Below are 20,390 nucleotides of genomic sequence, written 5' to 3'. Positions count from 1 at the left end.
GCTAATGCTGGCAACAACTTTAATATGTGTTAAAGGGCTTTCCTTCTTAACTAAAAATGAGTATTTGGAAGTAATGATCCTTGAGCTTTTAACATAAGAGGATTGAAAATCATAAAAAAAAATCAGAGTTCAGGTATTTTCGTGCTAGTTTTTAAAATTCTGTCATTAGATTTGTATAGTAATTAAAAATGCATTGGTATGTTGTGATTTCGAAATAATATTTGGCTCATATTTTGTAATTGCTGAGTCACACAATTTTCTCATTTCGAAAGAGTTTGGAAGAACCTACTAGTGTGGGGCTTATAGTCTGCAGCTTTACAGTTCATGTAGACTATTCATTGGAATTACTGTTGTACTTGTTCTGATCTGAGGTCAGAAGCAGTTTTGTAGGCCTTTACAAAGAATTTGGGTATTTGGGATATAACAAGTATTTTATATAAATTTTAAAATTAATTATATATTATAAAAATACAATAAATGCTCTCTAAATATATGATCTTTAAGTCTATAGATATGAATGTACATTGGTATAAATGTAATGATTATATAAATATTATAGTTGATTCTGTTTAGAGAAAACGAAGTGGAGGAGGACATTATGGTACCAGGTTCTGTGCAATATACAGTGATTTAAATATCTGCATCGTTAGTCTCTAGATTGCTGTGTTGGAACACAGTAGACTGGAGAAAGGCAACAAGGGGTCATAGTCTGTATAAAATTACCATCCATATATCTATTATGACTGTTAACAAACCTTATTAAGTACCAGCTTTTTGTTAAGAAGATAATGTAGTTGATACAAGTTCAGTTTTTTGCCTGGCTTTGTCTATCAGTCCTTGTAATAATTTTACCTAGAAGGTATTTTTTTCATAACTGCAGAGAATTTGAATTTTCTTTAAGGCCTCTGTCTTTTGGGGATTTTATGTATAAGCAACGAATCGACTGTTCAGCTTAACTTTCTGTAACTGCATAGGTTATATGTATGTTTAGTTTTTACAACTTAGTGCTGTAATTTATGTGCTATCACCAGTCTCACTTGAAAAAGATGTTTGGATGGGACTAGCTTGTACAGTGGAACCTGCTTGGACATAGATAGATGTGCGGTTTTATTTTAATTTTTTTTACTAGTTCTGTTTGCCTGTCTTCTCTCCCTCTCTCACCTAGAAGGTTACCTGCCCGCTTGGGTGTAGGAAGTCTAGAGAGCAGTATATGCCTCTGCAGATTAATTCTTGTTTTGGTGCAGTTTGAGCTCGGAATCTTACCCAGTGTGGTATCTGTCCTCCAGTTATAGTTTCTGCTGGAGCGTTTTGGTTTGTTGAGTGTTTTATGTATTTATATTATGTTTAAATGGAATGGAAATTAAGGAAATAGATTGGAAAATACTTCTCCAAATCTGGCTGGTTTTGTTTTGGGTTTTTTTTTCCATAACTTGAATTTTAGTTGATGCTGGCAACATATGGACTGTCTTGGAATTCTTGCCATTTGTCATGTTTGATGTTACACATCAGTTGCTCATGTACTTCTTTATTTGTATTTGGATAACAGTAACAATGCCTTCCCCTGCACCCAGGCATCTGAATTTGAGCGTGAGGCCGAAGACATTGTCAGCGTTGGTGAGGAGTGGTGTCCCCGAGGCCCTCAGAGGCGAAGTGTGGCAGTTGCTGGCAGGGTGTCACAACAACGATCACCTGGTGGAGAAGTACCGAATTCTCATCACCAAGGTAGAATGCTTTCTGTCATCTTCCCCCCCCCCCCCCCCCCCCCCCAATATCTTAAAGAATGGATATACAGAGACTTCTGAGTGTGTACCCTCATGTTAAAGGTTCATGAGTGAATGTAGTGTATCAGCTGGCGAGAGTAATTCAGTCCTCCCCCCGACAAAGAACGCTCTCAGCAGAGCTATTTGTGGCATTATCTGCTTGGAGTGCTTTCTTTTTAACAGTCCTACTTCTGTTTCACTGGGATGAGTTCTGAGTTAGTTTGTCAGAAGCGGGTATTCTATTAATTGCTTTCATAATTGACAGAGATTTAGGGAGCTGATTTCCTTTGCTTGTTTAGAGCAAAATTCAGCTTTCATTCAGGAAAGCCAATGTCTTAATATTTATGTTAAAAATCCAACATTAGCTGAAATTGCAGCCTTTTTTTCATAGAAAAATCCATTTTGGACATTCTTGCGCTAGACAGCAGTTTTTTAATTTCTCATCTTGAATGCTGACCTCAGTAACGTAGGAAAAGAAAACAAAATTCTATATATAGACATCACTCAGTATTTCTCTAAGTTCTAGAGTAACAAATGGGTCACAAAATGAAATGTCGCTTCCTTATCTAGAAAACCGATGTGTTAATTTGGATTTTACCACTATCTGTACAGATATGTCGTATTTTACGGCTTTAATCAAACTTGCAAGTGTAGAAGATCACTAATAGAAATCAATGATGCAACTTAAGTACAAATATAACAGAAATTAATTATTCACCAGTTTAAAGCAAAACTGAATCAGCCTTTGTATATCTATGTTCTGATGGCATGGATTAGCAAGGAGCAATTAAAGACCTTATTCTGAGGGCAGGAGAGCCCCTGAAGTTAAGCTTGGTTTCTCCTGAAATCATGCAGGAAGGATCCTATGTGATCTGAATGAATCACATTAGATTAGCTAAAAATGTTCTGCCATAAGTACTTTCACATACTTACTGAATATAGAAGAAACTTGATCTGAGTTCCTTAATATTAGTACATGCATTGTAGAGCTATAACTTGGATTTTATGGTGAATAAATCATACAAATAATGTGGAGGTTGAGTGCTCTGGCAAGGAGAGTATCACAGTTATTCTGTTGTGTTATTTTAATTGCTTTGTGAGTAGTTGACAGCGTCGGTTGTTTCTCTGTTTCAGTGTTTTGGTATCAGAATGGAAAAGATGATCTCTTTGTGGCACAGTTGGTGGCACTTACTGCTGCTGTCTTCGTAAGCTAGAAAGGAATAGTGTAACATTTCACTTAAATCTGTGAAACTTCCGCTCATTTACATTTGGCAGAGACAAAGGAAGTAACCTGGATCTAATGTGTTGGAAGCATCTCTGGAGTTCAAGTGAAAGGCAGAGTAGACTGATCCCGCACTGCGTTCTGCAGCAAGAGGACTGGCTATACCTGCAGAGGTCACTCAGCCTGGAAACCAATTAAGAAATTAAACAATGAAAGAAAATGAGTACTCCATGTCCATTTTCAGGCTCCGCTGTAGTCATATAAGATCTGTAGTATACTACCAGCATGCTACAATAACCAGCTCAAGCAAATGAAAGTGAGGTCTCCTTTAATGTGGAAGTGCCTTATTAGACCGTTAGCAGTGGTCTAATAAGGCTGTTTGCCTTATTGTGACTGAAGTATGAAAATGGCTGTGACTGTTCCTGTACCGTGGGCAAAGGCTGGTGTATTGAGGGCAAAAGTGGTTCACGGTGGAACTGTGATTTCTTCAATCTGCAGGCAATGGAAGAAGTGTAAGGTTTCAGAAAAGGTTATCAGTGGCTGTGTGGAAGTACCAAAGATGAAAATAGGCAAAGAATGCAAAGATTGTTTGGGAGGCTGATGAGAACATGAATTCAAGATCCAGGAAGATAACGTTTGCAGATCCATTGTATATGGGATATGCTAACAGTGTAATAATGCTGGACTGCACTCAGACCTTAATTTTTTATTTTCATATTATTCAATCTGTTTTTAGATTATTTGATAACTTCAGAGTTCTAATGTGACAAATTTGTACTGCTCTTAAAATAGCAGCTCAGTTACAGTCAGTATGCTGTTGTGCAGGAGTGAACATGTGTGGGGGAAAAAGGGGTTAATTCTGTGAAGGTAGGGGTCCTTCATAATATGTTTCTTTGCCATCCTTGTAATGCTTCACCACATTTTGCAAGTCACTAATACAAATTTTTCTGTGGCAAGCATGCACTTATTTACTTATTTACGTTACCACGCATTGCAATGGTTTATCTGAGAATAACTGCTGTGGCACGGTGCAGAAGCGCAAGGCATTGGTGTAAAACCTTTGCTTTTCAGTGCGAGTGGGAGATGCGATAAGCCTGTTTGAGTACTCCTAATCCAGTGCCCCTTCTCTCTTCATGCTGACCTCTATTCCTGTAGCTGCATCTGATTTCTGTCAAGTTTTGCATGACCCCATGCAGCAGCACAGTCCCAAATTAATAAGGATCTGTGTTGACAGCTGCTTCAAAAGCTTCTGGCCTCTTCCAGGGATTCCCCCCCCTCCCCTTGTGCACAGGGTGCTGGATGCAGGTGCCCCAGTAGTTTGTCTAGTGTTTGCTTTCCTGTGAGGTTCTGGCTTCTGATGCTTAGTGAATCTGTGGGTTTTTGCTTTCTTTTGCGAGTTAAGTGGTACAAGGATAGTTTTTTGTTTACTGTTGATATGTGGCTACTGAATGAGTGAAAAGGATATGTCTTCTGTTGTGTTCTACCAGTGAAGGCTGGGTCTAGGTCTCTTCTTGAATCGGACTTGTACATTAAAAATGGCGTTGAAACTGCACCTCGAGGTGTGCTTGTTGCATTCCAGTAATTGTGACAGTATTTATTAATTATTTGCACCTTATTTCTTCGATAAACACTAGCTGGATTTTTGTAGTCTGTGCTTTTGTTATTGCGGTAGTGCCTAAGTTTCACCATTGTGGTGCTTCCACAAATTACTTTTGAGAATTTGCGCACCATCTGTGTGCAGTAATAAAGCTTTTAGCGACTCCAGATTGCCGTGCCTTGTGGTGGGGAGTGTGGCTGAAAGCCAGCCCAGTGAATTAAGGTCATGTACCTACCGGGGACAGAAAGCAAACTGTAAAACTATCTGGACAATCCTTTTGAGAGGCATCTGTTCCTGGTAGGACTTTGGCAATCACGGCTACGACTGTTAATCTTTGGGCTTGCAGCCACTGAAAGGTAGGAAAAGAGACATGGACACTCACTCTGGGTGTTAATGGACACTGCAGGAAATCTGCTTCACATTTTTGACAGTTGTAGGTGGATGGAAAGTATTAAGTGAGCCACATAGGTTAAAAAAAAAAACACCCCACCCCCCCAAAAAAAATCAAAAACCTCATACAAAGCAAAATAGACAGTAGCCACTTTTCAGGCAAGGTTTTTAAAAAGGATTAATACAACTACTGTATCTCTTAGATCAGTGGTGATCTCTCGGTGGAGAAGTACTCAGTAATACCAAAATTTTAAGAACCTGACATTTACAATATTTAGGAGAAAAGAAAAGCTTTTGGATATAGGTCTGTGTGGGAGGAAATAATGTTGAAAGGAAAAAACCCATGAACTGTTGTGCCAGATAAATACGCTATATTAAGAAAATTACGACGTGAGAGGGACATCTTGTGGCACAAATAAAGTTTAAAAAAACCCAGTGGCAGGAGGAGTATCCTGGAATGTTACCCTGGGGTCACCATTTCTGGTAAAATTCTAAGGCCTGATAAGAGATTAAGTTGTTCCAGTTTTTCTTACAGCAGGACTCTTGCTACCCACTTTCTCATCTTCCTGCTTTTTTGTCTCCATGAGCAGAGGATTACAGTACATAGAAGTTCTACCAAATATACTCACCTGTCTTGGTGCAAATGATAATAGTTTTTAATGAAGAAATAGATGAAAATGTCACTACCATTATTTGACTGAATGTGTTGCTTCTTCGGTGGCATAAAATGTAACAGTGCTTTAGCTGTGGGTGGTTAACTTACTTTCCACTTGTATCACATTTCCATATGTTCATATAAATTAAGAAGAATATTTAATTTTTGGGAGTAGAAAGGGCCATGATTGTGTATGATGAACTGAAATTAAACCTGACATACATCTGTGAATCACTGTATAAAAAGTATGACATAGCATAGACATGCTATCAGTGTGCCCGAACATCTAGATCCCTGGTTTGATTAGTTTTGATCACGTGATGATACAAGTTTAATTATCTTTTACAAGCATTTTCCCAAGAGTTCTTGTTGTAACTTTGAATGACTTCTTGAATACCTTTTAATAGTCATGGGTGAGGTTGTATTGTATCACTGTGTAGAGTAGGAGACGTCTCTGCGACACAGAAATATTTTCCTTCTCTCGCAGACCTGGGCTACCCGAAGCACACATGTGCACACGTTCTCCTGTTTCTTAGAGGTGGTTCTCCTGGGCAGGCTGGCTGTGCTCTAACCAGCCAGCTGGGGTGGCTGGCAGGTGTATCTTGGCCCTGGTACCTTCCAGTTGCAATTTACACCTTTTGTTGGCCGCTTCAACTTGGTGCAGGGGTGCTTGAGAGAATTAACTTTGCAATATTGCTGGTTAGGGCTTGGGTGTTTTAAGCAAGCGGGAGTAAGTTTGCCTGAACTTTGAACAGAGTTATTACTCAGATTTGGAGAAACAATAGGATGTCAGTTAAAGATAAAAACCATCTCTGTTCTACAGAAATATTGGTCAGCTATGGGAGTTTAAGCTTGTACTTCTAATAGAAATCTAAACATTGAGGAGTTTTTGATTTGGTGATGCATCTTCTGTTGTGAAATTTCAGTGACCAGATGTTGTTTTGGTCAGTCTCAGGATTTCCAGCGCTACCTTGTTTTTATATATCTGAGATATATTTAAAGTTCCATGTATGTTGTTTTCTTAAGGATGTTATAATGTATCTATTCATGCCTAAGGATCCAGAAATACTATTTGAATCAATTGGTATGTAAATAATTCTCTGCTTTGGAAAGATAGGAGATCATTTCTCCAGCAGTAATTCAATCATAGCTTGTTTTTTGTATAACCACAATACCCTTGCCTAAATTTAATTCAAAGTTTATGTTTCCTAGCTACAGTTCTAGTACTTCGGTTGCCATGAGTAGAAACTCCATTAAACTGTAACAAAAATGAAGGGTAATAGTAAAGGGATCTTTTCTGGGGTAAAGTTAGGGCAGAAGGAAAAAGTCTTTGTTTTCAGGCTTTTGCACAAGACTGACTAAAAATCTGCCAAGTCATGCTGTTGTCCAGCACAGACTTTTGACCAACACAAGTGTCTTGTGAAATGTTTTTTCCTACTTACAGGTCAGCTAAAATCCTGAGCGTTGTGGCTTGACTACTTTGAGGTCTGTCCCTTTGGCTGCAATTAATTTTCCATTAGGTATTCCATGGAATGACAAACGTTTAGCTCAGGTTAACCAGAGCCTTGGCTTTGCTGGTGTTGGTTGAACTCAGTGGCCTGAACGCTGGTGAGGGTGCCAGCTGCACGCTGTCATTTTTGACAAAAGGGCTTGAATTGCTGAAGTCTTTTGCTGGTGCGATCAGTTCAAATCCCAGGTCCAGTGGTGATGGGCTGGTCCAAAGCAGTGGCCGTGGAGCAGCCTGCTATCCAGGTGGGAGAATGAGCTTCCATGTACCACAGGAACGTATTTTCCAGAATGTCGAGTGGGTAAAACATTCCTGACCAAGAACGAGGTATCAGTATCCTGTTATGGCATCTTCGCCGTGTACGCATGGACGTGGCGTTACGGGTTAAATCTGTACGATGGGTTCTGTGTGGCGTGGGTACGGGTTCGGGGGGTTCAAGGGCTGCCTTGTGGCTCTTGTGCGTCTCGGGGTGTTACAGGGTTTCCGGTGTGTCTCGGTGGCGGCTGGTGGGGGGAGCCGTGCCTTTGCCGTGTGTGTGCGCACCGGTGCCGGGGGGGGTGCTACCCTGCCCGGGGGGCTGCGGGGGGAGCCGTGCCTTTGTCATGTGCGGGGCTTGCTGCCCTGCCAGCAGCTGGCGGGCTGGGGGGGGCCGTGACTTTGCCATGTGTGCGCACCGGTGCGGGGGTGCTGCCCTGTGCGGGGCTCTCAGCTTTGCTCCGGGTTTCAGGTGCCTCCCGCCAGCAGCCCGGCGGCCGGGGAAGGCGCCCCTGTTCGGGGCGGATGCTCCCCGGACGGGCTGGGGCGGCACCGCGTTACATTGCGGCGCAACGCGGGGTCTGCGCGTCGCTGCCCGGCCGGGCCGTGCGGTGGGGGCCGCCCGACGCGGGGGGGGGGGGGGGGGGGGCGCCCGCCGGGATCCGCCGCTTCCCCGGGGGCTGCGGGGCCGCGCCGGGTGCGGCGCCCACCGGCCGGGCGCGGCCGCTGCGCCTCCGCCGCGGGAGCCCGGGCTCCGGCCCGGGGGCGGCCCGGGGGGCTGCGGCCCCGCTCCCCGCGGGTCCCCGCCGGCGCCGCGCCCTCCGCCGCTGCCCGCCTCCCTCCCCTTCCTCCCGCCGTCCCCTCCCCCCGGCTCCGCATCGCCGCGGCCGGAGCACGCGCTGCCGGCGCCCCGGGGATGCCGCCGGGCTTTTGTTCCCCTGCGGCAGGTAGGGTCGGGGCGGCGGGGGGCGGCGGGCCGGGCCGGGCCGGGCGGGGGGCGGTGGCGGGGGCCGGGGCGGCGGGCGGGCCGGGAGCGGCGGCGAACAAAAGCGTCGTGCAAAATGGAGCCAGGCGAGAAGGGCTGGACCCCGCCGCGCATCCCCGCCGCCTGGCTGGCCGGGGCCCGGGCCCGGGGGGGGGCGCTGCGCGGCCCCGGGGGGCGGCGGGGAGGGAGGGAGGGGGTGGCGGGGCCGGCGGGTCTGTAAAGCGCTTTCCCCTTCTCTTCTGCCAGCCGCGGGGAGGACGCGCGTCCTGGCTCGGCGGAGGTGCCCCCCCCCCCCCGCGCAGCCCCCCAGCCCCGCCGGGCGGGCCGGTGAGGCCGGGACCCCCCCCCGTGCCGGGGCGCCCAGCGGTGCCGCAGACAATGCGCGGCGGGAGCAGCCCCGGGGACCCGCGCGCCGCCGCCGCCACCGCTGCGCGCCCGCAGCAGCCGCAATGACAGCAGCCGCCTGGGGTGGCTGCGGGCAGCGGGCGGGAGCATGAAGTGAAGAGACCGCTGCAGTGCTCAAGATGAACTCCTCTCTGGTTGGCAACCAGAGTGGCCGGCCGTTCTGCCTCCTGGCCGTCAGCTATCTGGAGACCATCAATTTCTGCCTCCTGGAAGTGGTCATTATTGTGTTCCTCATGGTGCTGATTATTTCTGGCAACATTATCGTGATCTTTGTCTTTCACTGTGCACCTCTGCTGAACCACCACACCACCAGCTACTTCATCCAGACTATGGCGTATGCTGACCTCCTGGTGGGCGTGAGCTGTCTGGTGCCTTCTTTGTCTCTGCTGCACTATCCTATTGTTTTAAGTGAGTCCTTGGTTTGCCAAATCTTTGGGTATGTGGTATCGGTGCTGAAGAGCGTCTCCATGGCCTCTTTGGCGTGCATCAGTATTGACAGGTACATTGCCATCACAAAGCCGCTGACCTACAACACGCTGGTTACCCCGTGGAGGCTTCGGATCTGCATACTGATCATCTGGCTCTACTCCTGCCTGGTCTTCTTACCCTCCTTCCGCTGGGGAAAGCCTGGATACCACGGGGATGTGTTTCAGTGGTGTGCCAATTCCTGGAACACCGATCCCTACTTTACCCTCTTCATTGTGGTGATGCTCTATGCCCCAGCTGCGTTCATCGTCTGCTTCACTTACTTCAACATCTTCCGCATCTGCCAGCAGCACACCAAGGAGATCAACGAGAGGCGAGTGCGCTTCAGCTCTCAGGATGGGGAGGCTGGGGAGGCACAGCCCTGCCCGGACAAGCGCTACGCCATGGTTCTTTTCCGCATCACCAGTGTCTTCTATATCCTCTGGTTGCCCTACATTATCTATTTCCTGCTGGAGAGCTCCAATGTCTATAGTAACCGCATTGCATCCTTCTTGACCACTTGGCTTGCCATTAGCAACAGTTTCTGCAACTGTGTCATTTACAGTCTCTCCAACAGTGTCTTTCAGAAGGGGCTTAAGCGTCTCTCGGGGGCTATCTGCGCCTCTTGCGCTAGGCAGAGGGTAGCTAAGGACTCCTCTGCCTCTAGGAGCAAAAGATCTTCCAACGGATGTCATGTTTAAAGACGCCTATCAGCTGGACTGGGAAGTGCAGGGACAATTCCGTGAATTACAAAATAAGTTAAATATGATTTTAAGATGTCCAGATTTGCAAAAAGGTTTCTGAGAAATGCTGCTGACATAGAAGAATCAGGAGCACATATCATTGTGGTTGCGCTTTGAAAAATTATTGCTGTGGAGGAGGCTGTGGAGTTTCACCTCCATATTCATTTTTAAGAATAAAGCTGTATCTTGACACTTACCTCTCCAGCTGGTGTGACTGAATGGAGTGGGTGTCTGAGAGCTTCGGCAAAATGTAGTCTTTCTTACAGCTTTACTAGGTTCTTTCGAGATTCGTGCTTCACATGTAAATGATAGATCTGAAGTGGAAATGTCACAGTATATGGTATATTACAGGGATTTTTTTAATACATGCCAAAGTATATTGACACAGTGTTCCAGCATCGTAACAGAAGGGGCCAAACAATTTGTTTTTCAGTGCTACCTAGACAGGACTTCTAGAACTGTAGTGAACGATGTGAACGTCTTAGTGTGAACTTAGAGTCTTATTGAGCCATGAGTGCAGCGATGTGACTCGGAACGATTGTAGACTTACGAGGACTGGTCTGGCTTCTGTGCCCCGTTGCTCTGGTGGGATGCGTGTGTGCGATCAGAGTACGGCATCTTCATATTCCTGTTTGTTGTGAAGTAAGAAGAAAAACTTGGATCAGATCAAATTTAGCAGTTTAAATAAAATGTGTTTTGGTAAGCTAAGAGAAAAGACATGTTGCTTTGTGATACCAGAGTTGTGGCAGCCACTTGAGGATGATGCCAACATGTGAAAATTATTCGCAAACCAGTGGAGAAATGCCACAGTTTTCTATGTGGAAATTTTCTCAAGAACAACTTTAAAAATAACATGTCCCCTTTTTTTTTTTTTTTTTTTTTTAATCTAAATTCTTCTGATATTTTACATACTAGAACTTAAGGGGAAAGGAAAGAAAACAATTGTCTTCTAAACAGCTAAGGGAACTATGCTGTAAATTTAACTGTAGTATTTGAGTTATTCATAAGTGCACAGAGCTAAATCAGAGACACTTTTCTTTAGCCTTCGTGGGATTAAAGATAGTTCGAATATAGCAGGAGCTAAATCCTGTTGGCAAACGCATATCTAACTGGTCAAACAAAGTCAGTATGTGAGAAACAAAATCTCATTGACCACAGCTTTTTCAAGCTCGCTTAGATTAAATATTTTTGAGTGCTGTAATGCTGTTAAGAAGGCAGTGTGGCCCTCAAATTGATTAGTTTTTCCTGAAGGATATCCTTTCCTTTTGACTGATGCCATATTGGGAAATGAAAGTGAACCAAGTATTCCTGTAATAACAGATTACAGTCTGTGTCAGTTTATCTCCCCCTGCTCCTGCTGAGGGCTGTGTCCCCACCACAGCCGCTCGGGGAGTGGGGTATACACCGTGGCTGTCCACAGTTGGCTTCCTTCGTTGTGCTTCCAGGCTGCTGGGAGCCTGGGGAATTCTGTGAGCTCGTGTGTTACGGTTGGTGTGTTGGCATAGTGGGAATGAAAAAATATTTGGGAAAAGTAGTTTGATTTATTTTTGTTTTTGTTTTAGAGTCGGGGTAATTCTCTTTGCCGAAGGGGAGACTCTATTTTCATTAAATGGTTTCTCGCCTACTGTTGTTATAGATCAAGATCATCTTTTTTTTTTTATTATTATTATTATTATTATTATTTTTATTATTGCACACTGTCCCTCCCCCAAGCACACACATACCCTCCTGCCGGGAGCCCCAGCCTCTTGTCTTCCAGGCTTTGCCACCGAGGGTGACGGTTTGTGTCTCTGTGCTGTCACATGAGACGATTGCTGCAGCCTGTCCTGCTCGCTGCCCGCCCGCATTTATGCCAGTACAGCCTTGTGGGGCTGCCGTGGAGGAGAGAGAAGAAAAGCCAGAGCAGCAGGATGCAGCGCTCCTGGCATGACTGGCCCTTGCCCGCACTCATTGCCGACAGACATGAGTTCCTCTGATGGGTATGGATGTGCCTGGCCCTGGGGAGGATGGGGCAGACCCCCACTGCTGCGGCCCCATTTTTGTTTTAAACCTGTTGCAAAGCGCATTGAAGGCATGTTTTGGTTTGCTTTCAACGTCTTCTATCCATAGTCCAAACCTCTCAAGGCAAACTTCCTCCTTAGTTCATCTGAAATTCTAGGAACAAAGGTTGTCTGAACCCCGATGCCTTCACAACGATGTTTCTTGTCTTTTGTAGTAAGACGGTGGCTGGAGCAGGCATGGGCGGCGGAGGTGGTTTACCCTGCAGAGCTGCTGCGCCTGACGTCTGAGGCACAGCCAGCTGTGGGGGGAGCGGGTGTAAGAGCGTCCTGAGTCATTTATAAGTATAATAAGCTCTTAGCACATCAGCTGGCTAATTGTTCTCAAGTGTTTTGTAGGTATTACGGCAAAGGTGGGCTTTGGGGAACAATTTAAGGGCTTTAGTCACTAATATCAAAGCGTGTGTGTATGGGATTTTTGGAACAGCCTCTCAGGTAAACTCCCAATAGCTTTTCTCTGACTCTTCACCTTATCTAACATTTCCAAGTCTTTGAAGTGATGCAATCTATCATTGAAATAGTATTTGATTAAATTTAATAGAAGAAAAGAATCTGCTAGGGCCTAAACCCCTAAAAATGGCAGTTTCAGGTTTAAGTGGAAGCTGGAGAGCAAAGACTGTTGCTTTTTTTCTTCTTTTCATAGCATGAATAGAGGGTTTAACTAGGAGCATTGTATGCTAGTTTTTGAGAATATGGAGAATTTTAAAAAGTGGTAAGGGGTCTGAATCATGGCATAGAGATTTAACTCGAAGTGAAGCAGTTGCTACTTCAGCTGTAAGTCTAGAATTGTACTTGAAGTGTAGTAGTCATTACAGATGCAGATGCATGCTGTTGTTGCTTTGCAGCTAAGATTCAGTGATAACAACATTCCGAACAGCCAGGCTTTTGTTCAGTTGCCTTACTCATCTCAAAGTCTTTATCAGCTCAGATGATTTCTGTGAGAGGTGAATCTGGGAGCCTCCAAAAGATGAAGGCAGAGAGGAGCTGCAGCCAGTTGGTGCATTCAAGTTTCATCCAGTGTTTATACAGACACTTTTAAGTGTTGCCTCAGTAACGTAGTTTGTGTCAAATATTTCTCTTTTTGTCTGTGTTAATTTATTGATTATTTTTTTAAAAGAAGTAAATTACTTTTTTTCCCTCTAAGTTAATTTAATGTTGATCTAGGTTTGTATTTGATTAGATGTTTTAAATATTTATAAGTTTGAGTCTGTTGTCTTCAGTGAAATGGCACGGGGGTGCATCTTGTTCATGGTGCGAGCTGTGGAAGAAGTGATTTTGAGAGGTATTACCTTGTTTGCTCAGCAGATCGTTTAGCATCCTCTGTCATGTAGTTCACATGAGGCACAGGAGTCCTCTTCATGACAATCTGTGCTATGAATTGTTAGGCAGCAAACTTTCCAGTTGGATCACTTTCATCATTGTACATACGAAACTACTCCTTTTTTGGCTATATTTGTACCCAAGTGTGCCTAGTGCTTTAGAAATCGGTGTCAAGAGCACAGATAAATGCCACACTGAGGAGAGTACAGAAATCAAATTGCATCTTCATAAAAATTGTGTGTTGTGATATGATTAAATGAACTAATTTTGAAGTTCCATGTCACGCTATACTTGTTTTTAATTATTTTTTTTAAATTGGGATTATCTGCCTCACTTTCAAATTAAGCTGCTAGAAGGTTCAGTTTGCAGGATGCAATTCAGTGGCTTTTTTTTTTTTTAGTACCATGGGAAGGATCTCTATATGCACAACTTCTCAGAAGGTGATAATTTACTTCATTTAGAGCTCTTTATTATTATTTTTTAAGTTTACTGGAAGTTTAGGTTATGATTATATTGTAATTTTCCAAAGACTTGGAGAAAACCTGTGAAATAATATTTTTTTATAATCTTTAATCAAGTGACAGTATTTTTTAACTCAACAGATATCTTTTGTGTGAAACAAAAGTGTTGCTGTTACCTACTGTTAGTTTTTTTTAATTAAATGTTACTAGTTTCTAGTCTAGTTACTAGTCTTTGTTTGCTCTTAGGGGTTTTGTACTTCTTTTTTAAGAACTCAGAAATTTGATTCTACTAGTTGGAATTCTGACCTGGCTCAGTGTCAGAGTGCCAGAGGGCAGTCTTGAATATTTGTCACAAATCTTTGACAAGAAGGAAGTGGTACAAAGTACCGACACACAGAGCATCGCAAGGTAGCACGAGGTTGTGCCGAGAGTCTTTCTTACAGCCAACTCGAATGAGAATTGCCAAATTTGAGTTTTGCACGGCATCTCTGTGGCGTGCTTCCTTTCCTGCTCATGTAAAGGTTTTACCTGTAAGAAGTCCTAAATTTCAGTAGTTTGTTGCTTCTGATAAAGACACTTCCAAGGCCTGTATGTGATGTGAGATGGACGCGTTCAGTATACAACTTCAATAGGCAGATTTTTTGATATTTATTGTGGTGTTGCCAACTGCTGTGATGATAATGGATGCACTGAACCTTCATGAGTCGGGAAGTCTGAAACGTTTCAGTCTGATCTGACTCCATGTCAGGTTTTGAAGGTGACAGGACTTCTCATTCGGGTCAGTGCTTTAAAAAACGTATTTCTTAGGAACTAATACCTGAGCATAGGAGCCTACCTTTAGACGTCTACCTTCTAGACATTACAAACAAAAGGCCTGGTTAAAATTTTTCCTATTACTTGATTCATCTGTTGCAGGTAATTTTAATTTACTAAGAGGAGGTGGAGGTTTTGGAGGGCTTTTGCTCTTGTTTTAACACATTTTTGGCTCTGGGTACTTGAAGCACCTGCTAAAACATTTGCCTGACCTGGCCCTTATTTCGTTTAGTTTAGAAACCTTTTCCTTCCCTTCTATGACTTTGCAGAATATGACGATGCGTCCTTTTGTGGTGTCATTCAAGATAAACTTGGATTTTACCTCACTACCAACATGTCTGAAGTTGGCAAAGCACATGTTTGTAACTGATACTCTGCTGAGATCTGAGAGATGTAAAAGACTCTGTAGTTTTTATACTTAAGTGGAGGAAGAGTAGATGTCTTCCTTTATGCAATTGAAGGAATGGACACTTTGCAAATGCTGGGCTTGTTCTGTTGAGGCTTCCAGGAGGGGAGAGGCTGGGACATAACGACGGTGGAGAAATGCCCAAGCCGAGCCAGTTTGTTCTCCCCCTGAAGCTGTGCTTCTTTCCTCCTGTCTCAGCCCGCCTGGTCCTTTCAGTCTTTGCTCTGCTCTTCTCTTGCTCTTCCTATTGCTGAATTCAGAGCTCTTGTGAGCATGGTTAACATAGGGCTGTTTTTATCTTTCATAGTCTTTATACTATGAACACTGTTGTTTGTATGTGGCTGTGGTCTCAGGTCAGTATATTAGATGTGTTAGTCACTTTGGGACCCCTAAGACTTCGGAATCATGTGAGCTTGAAGTACATTTGGCTGAAGTTGGGTTGGACCTTGGCATGAGCTGCAGGTGGTCAGGCTGTTGGGCCGTTTAGGTTTTATAGACTGTCTCCATGAAAGTAAACAGCCCCTCCTTTAGGATGACGGGAGAATCCCCCATCATGAAAACAACCTATTTTGCACTTGGAGTGTTCTCCTGACTTCTGGAGGCTGACGTCTTAAAGCTTCTCCGTTGTAAATCCCTTATTGCCTGTGCACTGCAGAGGTACTGCTTTGAAAGACATTTTCTGCAGATAAGCACAGGCAGAAAATTCAATGCTAAAATTCTGTATGTAAAATTTTTATGGAAGAGGATAGCTCTTCAACATTAAAATTGAGTATGTGTAAAACCAGATACAGTTGTATTTAGAGAAAGAAACTGAAAGTTGTGGCCAGTGGAAACAAACAAAGGAAACCGGCTGGACAGCTGTGCCTGCATTGGTGGTCGGATGGAAATTGCAGTTCTGTCAAAACAATGGAGTATTTAATTTGGGTCATAGTCTTTACATTTTTTTTTAAGCGATGGAGTTTAACCTTCTAGCTTTTGCTTTGCTGCACTCTGAAGGCAGTTGGGCTGCACCTCGGGCTCCCACACCTGCAGCAATTGGATTCCCTTCAGACCCGGAGCAGCAATCCAGCCCCTCCATTTCAGTTCAGGTAAAATGGGATGATACCAGTGTGCGTCATGGTTGACCATCTGAGGTGTTCTAGCAACAGGGAAACAATCTAATGTGATATGGTTGCTGTAGTCATCTTTTCAGTTTATTTTTTCCCATGAGACGGTGTTTTCTGGACAGGTGAGGCGTTCTGCCTGGGCAGGCAGCTGGTGGCTCCACTCTGCGCTGGCTGCTGCCACTTGGCAGGTCTTATTCCCATTGCAGAGTTAAAACAAGCCATGGTCTGTGTCTGTTGCAAATGCATTTAGTGGTGGTGGCAAACAGGAGTGTTTGCGGAGCTCGCCCATAGCATATTTGCATCTCTTGAGCTTTAGCAGTTAATGAAAACAGAAATGTAAGTTGCGTTCCTGTATCCTGATCCAGGGTGTTTGGTTACAGCCTCTGATGTACTTTTGCCATCTGCCCAGTCAGAACCAATTCTTTAGCTAGAGAATATGGAAACTGAGGGACAGAAGTTGTTGAAGTCCTCTCTGTTGTGCCCTGACGCTGTTGTGGGGACGTTGGATTGCAGGGTTGATAGAGGGGCAGGCTCTGCGCCGGGGGGAGACCAGCGGCCAGGTCACTGCGGGGCTGTTACCTGTGCGCTGGCTGGTAACTGGTAGCTTCATTTGCGGAGGAGTTTTTAGAAATGCTGGGTGGGTGCACGTTGTCTTAGGTTGTATTTGGAATCTGAGTTTTGACAGCAAAATGTGTGCTGAAGTCGGCAGTTGCCGCGTTGCAGAGGGATGCTGTGCCGGGGCAGCTCCTTCGCATGCTGGGAGGAGGGAAGGGCGTCCCAACTTTCTGTTCCAACTTCTTTCTTTTTATGAATTTGTGAGATGAGGATAGCAATTTTGTAATTCAAAGCTTTGGCTTCTCTCTGCTGGTCGTTACTGGAGATCCTTTAATTACGAAGTTCAATAAATTCAAGTAGCTCCTTGTAAAGATGAACTCAAATCTTGCTGTGCATATGTGAGTCATTCGTGAGTGCTACAAAGGTCACGTGATACAAGCAATCAAATGCTTAATAAACCAAGTCATTACTTTACGGTAAATTGAAAAAAGTTCTTTTGGGATTTCAACTGTAAATGAGTCCTTGAAAATCAATAATTAGATTAGTAAAGGATGACATTTTAATATGCTGGCAGGAATATAGAGGGATTTGTCAGGGGAAGCAAAAACAGACTTTGCACTAAAGTGGCTTAGGTATATTTATAGTGCTAGTGATTTTGTGTGTGTGAAATCTTTGGACTATTTTAATAATTATATTAAGTAAGGCTTTGAGCTTTAGCTAACTCAAGTTGCTTGTTTTATGAAGTTACATTAGTACCACACTGTGAAGTATTTTTAAATATTAGCATTACTGAGTATTAAAAGTATTTCATAAAAACATTTTTTTAAAATGTTTTCTGTAGATGCTGTCAAAGAAATTGATGTTTAGTGTACAAAGAAATAAAACCCTGAGGGCTGTAAGGTACCTGTATGTTTCTGATCACCTCGGTTTTTGAGGGGTTTCAAAACCGTTCAAAACAAGAATGGTATTTCTTGAGGTTAAATTGTCATTAAAACCTACTAAAAATAATGGTGCAGTTAATCCTTTCAGATCCCAGGAAGCAGCATTACTTCCAGACATGCTTTTGAACTGTCTGAAAGGATTTGCAATCACGTATATTGTCTTCACAGACTTAACGTCTTTAGAAATGCTGTAGAGCACAGTGTTTTGCGAGTTCCTATACTGATAAATTTCTCTCCGTGTGTAATCTTTGAAACTAGTTTCTATTGTAACTCTAGCATGTAAACACTAGATTCAATTTTGTATTCCTCTAATGAATGCAACAGGATGGAAACGAGTTTGCAGTTGCTAATGATGAGCTTTTTTACTGTTCTTAATACTCGTGGGTATGTCTTTTTCTTCAGGGATTTCAAAATTGTATTAGTACCTTTTTTTAATTGTTGTTTTTTCACATGCTGTTTACAATTAAACTGCAAGCATGGGAGGCTCTGCGTGCATGTGGCTTTTAGGTTGCTTTGCTGAATGAAATAACAGTGGAGCAACCTTACTTTAAAGGATGCTCGCTTTCCCTTGTGTCCCACCTGTCTCCCTGTGCCCTCATGGTAACTAGGACAGCAGAAGCCACTGGTGAGATGGTTTCAGTGTGTTCTGTGGTGATTTGACATTTGTCAAAGGGTCGTTATGAGGAGTTTCGTTTGGGAGACAGTCCAGCTCCTTACACAAGTAGTATTACAACTGGTAGTTTTTTTCCCTGAGTGTCAGTGTAAAGACCAAGAATAGACAAAATCACAGGTAAGAATGTGTGTGCGTGTGTTTGTAAGAACTTTGTGCACCTTTTAATGCTGGACATTTTTTCATATTAAAAGATGAGAAATACGTGCGAGTGTGAAACCCCTGCTGTGAAGAACTACAGAAAAAAAATCCACCAAAGCAGATTAGAAAAGCAAACAGGTGAATCAGAGGCAATCCGATCCTTTGGGGTCTAATGCCGTGTGTAATTCTGACACAACAGGGAGTATCGGGGTGCCAGCCTGTGCTCCTCGCCGTCCCTTGTCTCTGCCTGGGTTTGCTCTGTTTTGTTCTGCAAGGGGAGGGGGCGATGGTGCAGGGGGGTGTTTGTGATGTGCAGGGCAGCTGAGGGAGAGTTATTGTTGTGGCTCCAGAACTATGTACTTTGTGCCAACTCAGAATTGCTGTTAAAATACAGGGCAGAGGAGTACTTCTACCCCATTGTTTTAATAGATACTTCTGTAGCTGATTTTTCAGCTAAGACTAATAATAAGAAAAACTACGGTTGAGCCAAAAATGACAAATGTTACTGAGTTAAAATAATACTTGCATATTTTTAAATATTAAATGGAACTAGATAAATCGGAAGCATGTAAATATCTGATTCTAAATCTTTGCATAATTATTTCCAAGAGGTAATTTTTGCTATGAGTTATTAAGACTCAAAGAAATGTATTATTCCCTTTGATCTGTACCCCAAGCTGTGTCACACATCTCTTGGCTTGTTTCCTTTTTGCTGTAGGTGTACATACATATATATGTGTACTATGTGACTGTACAGTTACTGCCGTGTTAAAGTGCTTGTTTTGAAATACATATATGTATTTTACATATGTATGTGGCTGTGTGTGTGTATATATGGATTTTAAAACAAGCAGTTTCATAGGGCAGTTATTGTACAGTTACAGAGCTTTAGGGCTTTGTACGGTATGTAATTTTAAGAATGTCAATGTGGTTCTTAGCAAGTTTTATAAACACTTTTCTGAATCTGTTATCAGCACTTGCCATCCTAAGAGAAATTGCACATTTTTCAGTGATTGTTCCACTGGTTACATTTTTGTCTGCCATTTGTTCTGGATTGATGTAATCTTGATACTACTAAAATTTCAAGGGCTGTTGACGCATTTCACATAGCCTAGGTTTGCCTGTTCTCCAAATATATGGATCATGCATCAACAGTACTAAGTAGCCTTACTGTTTTGCCTAAAAGCCTAGCTAATTTATTTAATATTCTCTCTTTAAAGAGAGGTCTCTGGAAGGGGTAGCGTATTTTAAGATGCTCCTTCTCTTTAAAGGGAAACTCAGAATTGAATAGCAGTACTTGTTGATCAGTGATATTATTGTAGCCAAAGGATGCATGGGTGGTTTAATAGGAAGTTTTTGCTTCAAGTTTCTTGATGAAATGTAGTGTTCTACAGAGCTGTGTGAAGAGTGTAGTTTTTTATTCTGAAATGCACTTGTACACTTTATTTGAAAGGTCTGAATGGATCATAAATACATTTAAGAAATAAATGATACGTCACATGTTTTCACGTCTTGTCTCAGATGACTTTTATGTAACTGTGGCGATAAAGGTGTGTTCGTTAGGGGCTGGGTGGGGTTTTTTAGCCTCTTATCTTCTTTGCTGTAAATAGTCTGGTTTGTACGTAATTGCCAAGAGCAGGAAAACCTTCCAGCATGCGTTGTGTGTTTATACTTTATCCATACATGATGTAGGGCACTGTAGGCAAAGTCCTCTCTATAATTTTCCTGTGGGAAACTTGAGCCCTAAAAGGAAACGAACACAGCGAAAGGGCTGGATATCACAAGGGATTCACTTTTATTTTTAGAATTGCATTATATTGCCATATTTGGACTGCAAGTGTGCTGTATCAATGCACTATTGTATCACATTGCAGCTGTCTAACCGTTCCAAATCTGTCTAAATTATTCAGGATTTTTCCACAAATACTGTTTATTT

General features: G+C 43.2%; 2 protein-coding genes across 3 annotated transcripts in view; both read left to right on the top strand.

The window, feature by feature from the left end:
- Positions 1-20,390, top strand: part of RABGAP1 (RAB GTPase activating protein 1) — a 74,251-nt gene that overhangs the window by 29,529 nt on the left and 24,332 nt on the right. For both annotated transcript variants that reach the window (XM_055720293.1, XM_055720294.1), the window contains one exon: positions 1,572-1,722. In XM_055720293.1, the coding sequence (XP_055576268.1) occupies positions 1,572-1,722 (151 nt within the window). The remainder of the gene's footprint in view (positions 1-1,571; positions 1,723-20,390) is intronic.
- GPR21 (G protein-coupled receptor 21) lies at positions 8,463-19,962 on the top strand. Its single transcript, XM_055720324.1, has one exon. The coding sequence runs from the start codon at positions 8,896-8,898 to the stop codon at positions 9,940-9,942; it is 1,047 nt and encodes a 348-aa protein (XP_055576299.1). The 5' UTR covers positions 8,463-8,895; the 3' UTR covers positions 9,943-19,962.

The sequence above is a fragment of the Falco cherrug genome, chromosome 9 (assembly GCF_023634085.1).
Source record: "Falco cherrug isolate bFalChe1 chromosome 9, bFalChe1.pri, whole genome shotgun sequence".
Taxonomy (NCBI): domain Eukaryota; kingdom Metazoa; phylum Chordata; class Aves; order Falconiformes; family Falconidae; genus Falco; species Falco cherrug.
The sequence above is the reverse complement of the archived record's forward strand: the minus strand, read 5'-3'. Positions and strand labels throughout refer to the sequence as shown.